At 37.7% G+C, this 5,096-nt stretch overlaps 1 protein-coding gene across 1 annotated transcript; it reads right to left on the bottom strand.

Moving 5' to 3' along the window:
- Positions 1–545: 545 nt before the first annotated feature.
- LOC149210804 (protein kinase STUNTED-like) lies at positions 546–2,195 on the bottom strand. Its single transcript, XM_089399102.1, has 6 exons — positions 1,973–2,195; positions 1,596–1,844; positions 1,265–1,425; positions 1,037–1,113; positions 798–945; positions 546–695 (listed from the first exon to the last, which is right to left on the bottom strand). The coding sequence occupies exons 1-6, from the start codon at positions 2,193–2,195 to the stop codon at positions 546–548; spliced, it is 1,008 nt and encodes a 335-aa protein (XP_089255228.1).
- Between the last annotated feature and the right edge of the window lie 2,901 nt (positions 2,196–5,096).

The following is a 5,096-nucleotide window of genomic DNA, read 5'->3' as shown; positions in this document are numbered from 1 at the left end:
AAACTTATAAAGCAACCATAAAAAAATGTATTGCTGGCAACAAAACTCACTTCTTTTAATCTTGAATTAAAAGCTTGATGAATTGCTACATCGGCGCAGTCCGTAATCTTCCAAAGAATTGTTTGTTGGCAAAATGCCCACACTATGATCTGTGCTACTAAGTGATACCGTATCATCATCCACCCCAAGCATGGCAAGGGTGAGATGGGTTTGTATATCATGCCCCCCTTGATTTTCTACAATGTCATCCTCATCTGAAGTATCCATATCCTTGATCATTGTATTCTGGCACCACGCCCAGTCAGTCCTCTCATCTTCTCCTTGTAGTAGTTTTAAAATCTGCCATTAATCATATCTTGGTATTAAAGAGTAAGCAGAGATGAACAGATGTGGTTAACATAGAGTGTTTTATAGCTAAAAGAAAATGTAAGAGAAATTGCACCCTAAAGTAATTTTTGCAGGTAAAGAATACCCTCAAAAAACACACGAGGTAGTAAAAACAAGCCCCTGAAGCATATAGAAATGAATAGAGGAAGATAAATTACTCAGCTCATGCAAGGACGGTAATGAGATGTTTCCCTTAGACAAAGCGTAGCAGCAAGCATCATTCTATGCATTTCATTTGTATCATAAACATTTTGCAAACATTTGTCAGCAAGACTTTCGATATTCCCATCCTGTAAGAGTGGTCTTGCCTGGTTTCAACATTTACAGAAGGTTAAACATGAGCCCCTAATAAGGATAATCAATATAAATAAACATGAAGAAGAGAGTCAACTGTAAAAACCAGGACTTACCCACATAATCAGGCTTTCTTGACCCTTGGGACTTGCTGTATCAATTGGCTTCCTTCCAGTTATTAGCTCAAGAAGGACCACACCAAATGCATACACATCCGTCTTCTCATTAACCTTTCCATAAACAAAGTATTCTGGAGCAAGATACCTGTCAAACTACAATCACAATTAGTGAATTTACAAATTGGATAGCTTTAATCTGAAAATGGCCAATCGAAACTGGGAAGATGCTTACATACCCAAATGTTCCTAAAACATCGCTGCAAGTGATATATGAAGATGTTGGTGCCCACCTTGCTAGCCCAAAATCTGACAACTATTATAATAAAACACACATTAATTCTGTTGAAATTTTTCATTAGTGCAGAATTCCAAGTTTCAGTTTACAAGTCTAGATCACTAAGATCTCTTCAAATACTGAATTGTGCAATTTAGTCTTGATTCTTCTTGCAGTAAAAGATTTATACCTGTGGTTCAAACTCTTCAGAAAGCAAGATATTGGAAGACTTTACCTCTCCATGAATGACAGATTGAGAAAAGCCATTATGCAAGTAATCTAATGCTTCAGCAACTCCTACAGCCACTTTTAATCGCACTTTCCAAGAAAGTATTGGCTTTTCCTCTCCTCCTGAAAAATATATACATAGTCAATAGCTAGGACTATAATCAAATCTCAGAAAAGAGAAAATGAAAGACCCTGCCATACAATACATAACACTATGATGCTTAAAACGTACTACTGCTTAATATTTCTACACGATTTCATGATTCTTAAAATGCAATACTTTGAGTATATACCATGGAGATTCTCTTCAAGGTTTCCTCTGGATACAAAATTATACACCAGAAGGCGGTTAAGGCCTTCTGCACAGTAACTGATAAGTGTAATGACATGGTTGTGCTTCAATAGAGTAAGAATCTCAACTTCAGAAAGAAGCTCTTGCTCTATTTTGGATGATGAATTCAAGATTTTCACTGCCACCGATTGTCCATCAAGAAGAAATCCTCTGTACACCTTACTGCAGCCTCCTCTTCCTATAAAATTCCCTGCAAGAATAAGGATGTTACATAATTGAATTGAGTTCACAAGGTTAATATACATTTCAAGGGAAATTTCCCATTCAAAATAGAAGCACATAAATGAAAAACTCCATGAGGAAAACTACAAATGCAACCTGTTGAAGAACCAGAAGTAGCAGATTGCAACTCCTGATATGTAAAATGCCTGCAGGTTTTACTTAGACAAAGGAACTCTAATCTCCTTGCCAAACAATTTTCTTCTCGATCAGAATCATTCTGCTGACTGCAAGGAAACCCTTCTTCTTTAGAGCATGCTTCAATTGGTGCTACCTCATTTGAAGACCGAGCTTCATGTTCATAGTTGCAAACCTTCTGCATAATCTGTCCTTTCAAATGAAGCTCTCCAGTTGCCTGTGTAAGCCTATTTGGCAACTGTAGTGCCCATTCAACTACAGATGTTTGTTTTGATGTAGACTATGGAGTAGGAAGCTTGGTCAGTGAATCGGCTCCACGTAAGAGGGTCCATCCAGGTACTGATTCTCCTTTCTCTGTAATCAGTCCCGAAGTCGCCCTTTTGGGAACGTTTTGGTTAAGAACTACCCACTACTAACCAGTTCTCATGGATGCCATAACAAAAGGGAGAAGCATGCCAAGGAAAATGGCATGAGTAAAGAAGAAATTGAAAAGGAGATTTATGAGTTGAAGGAGAGATTCAACATAGTCAAAATGAGGCTTGAAAGAGAATACCAAAGGTAGAGATGGGACCTAAGGAAGAAGGCCAAATTACTTGTCAGAAAAAAGATTTTAAGAGGAAGACCCCTAAAGCTAGAAAGCTAGGGAGGAAGATGAAGCACCTGTTGAGCCTAAAGTTGAATTAGTTCACTATTTTGAACCAGAGCAGGGAATAGTCCTTGATGATGAGGAAGATGTTGAAGAGAGACTATCAGAGAGTCTCATGGACTGCATAAAGAGTTCAAATCAACATGGATTTGTTGATAGAAGATATGGTGGAAAAAGCATCATAACAGTAGAGGGAGCTACACAAAGAGGATGTCGATGAGACAATAAATGAAAGTCTCATGGGAGGTTAGCTAGAAGTGCTCGTAACATATATACCATATGGGGCTAAAGAGCTTGGTGATTATGATACTGATGCTATGTGTATAGATGCAGATGATAAGGATTTTCAAGAGGGACAATCATTCATAGTTGTCATAAGAATAGAAGAAAGAGAAGGAGTACCTTCCTAAAGCATGGAAGGAAGACAAAATTTGATGTTGGAGGCATCAGAAGAGGCCAGGTAACCTTTTATTTTTAAAATTGGTGAATTTTATGTGAATGCATGCTTTGCATGTGAGGAGAATGGACAACTGGTCCAAAAGGAGAACGAGAGCACTAAATTGATCCAAGAAATCCAAATTGAGGTAGTAGATGCTAGACAATCCTCAAGGAAGGATGAGTTTCCAAAAGGAAAAAACAATGCATAATGAAGCCAAGATAACCTTGCAAGCAATTTTCAGAAGTGACCATGGATCCTAGCAGCCATGTGAAAGATGGATAACAAAACCAAGTTTATGTTAAGACAAAGAAGGAGGCAAAATTATCCCTCAAATGTCATTAAGGAGGAGGCCTTGAACAATCAAAGAATGCATCTATAAGAGAGAAATTGTAGAAGAGGGGATGAACAACATCATGATGCAATGTTCTTTAGAGATCGGTTGATCAATCCAAGGTTTAAGGATTGGCTTGAGTAACATTGTTCAAAGAATGCAATCAATAAGACAAAGGTGTCGAGCTTATTGCTGCAACTGGAGAGCTTGGTTCAACAACAAGAATTATGAATGTTGGCACCCAAGGTATAGTACAATTAACCACAAAGAGAGACTCATTGTACTTAGTTGTAATATATAGACTGTTGTATAGACACTCTATATAACAGTGCAATTTGTCTTATAGCTTTACTAATTCTTTAGCAACATTGCAATTGGTCTCCTTACCCTCCACAAGTCTTAACAATCAATTCTTCAATTATATGTTTAGCACCCTTCACTTGAAGATAGGATAATTCTTCCCATCAAGCTTAACGTTGGGTAGAGGGATGCTTTAAGATGAAGCTATCCTCCCCCTTGCTCAACAATTCTCTACAGATCTCAGAACAGAACCAAAGGTAATCTCAGGAACAACGTACTATACTACTATGACAAAGAACCACAATTATGAAAGAACCACAATAGTAGTATATTACGCTGTAGAATTTCTTCCATCAGAGATTATTAGGGACAGAAATATCATTGCATATTAACTTGAGCTCACAATATGATACACCAAAATTATGTGACAAGGCCACTCGATGCATATGTTTGCGATTTCCTATGTTGAAGGTTCCAATAACCTTTGATCGTGGAAAATATCCTGGTCCCAATCATGTTTATGATCAAGGAAGTGAGTTATTTACTAGGAAAGATAATTTGCTTCCTTTTCCCCAGTTAGAACTAAGCAATAATTGCGTTGCCTAGTGAATGAAGTTTTTATACTTTTTGAGGGACCCGTAGCATCATCATCATTTGGACTGGAGTATTTGTGCTTGGATGGGCTATTAATGGAAGCAGGGGGTTTACAGAAGGCCCTTGTTTATTATAAGGGGGCAATCAGGTTGAAGCCTATATTTGGATGTTCAATTGAGCCAAGGAAATGTATTAAAGGCTATGAGAGAGCTTCAAGATGTAATTTTGCGCTACCAACCAACAATCCAATTGTGTATTGACTATCTATTTGCCTTCGGGTATTTATCCAACGCTTTTTATGAACAAGAGTTGGCATTACCACTCTAGAAATATTCTATCATCCTGGACTCCATCTTTTTGGAGGTATAGAATAACCTGGGTGATGCATTGAAAATTTATGGGGAAAGTGGACGAAGAAATTGCTTGTTACCAGAACTACCTTCAAATTTAGGAAAATCATCCTCAGGCTCTGACAAATTCTGGGGGTATTTATATGGAATGGAATATGGTAAATTTGGTTGCTGCTCCTTTTTGTGGGATCCAACTGATATATAATGCAGGGGATGTCAAAGGTTCTCAAACAGTTTCCTTCAATTTTCCAAATGATAAGAAAACAATAAACGAGGTGGGAATTGCCATGGTCATGCTCAAAAATGTTGCAGAGGCTAAATTGAGGTCTATTGCAGGTACATGCATTTCTGAAGAACAAAACCAATATGTGGATTCTGAATCCATGTTCACACATATGGTTTTCAAAGAACATTGTCATGGGATT

Source organism: Pinus tabuliformis, chromosome 1_2 (genome assembly GCF_031772625.1).
Source record: "Pinus tabuliformis cultivar Carrire ecotype Pingquan chromosome 1_2, CPIR1, whole genome shotgun sequence".
NCBI lineage: Eukaryota > Viridiplantae > Streptophyta > Pinopsida > Pinales > Pinaceae > Pinus > Pinus tabuliformis.
This window is presented reverse-complemented; position numbering and strand designations above follow the sequence as displayed.

Excerpts from the sequence above, each read along its gene's own strand:
- LOC149210804 (XM_089399102.1), bottom strand. The coding sequence starts at position 2,195 with ATGCAGAAGGTTTGCAACTATGAACATGAAGCTCGGTCTTCAAATGAG. Across the intron at positions 1,845-1,972 it reads TACTTCTGGTTCTTCAACAG|GGAATTTTATAGGAAGAGGA; the intron begins GTTGCATTTGTA and ends TTATTCTTGCAG. Across the intron at positions 1,114-1,264 it reads CTGAAGAGTTTGAACCACAG|TTGTCAGATTTTGGGCTAGC; the intron begins GTATAAATCTTT and ends TTATTATAATAG.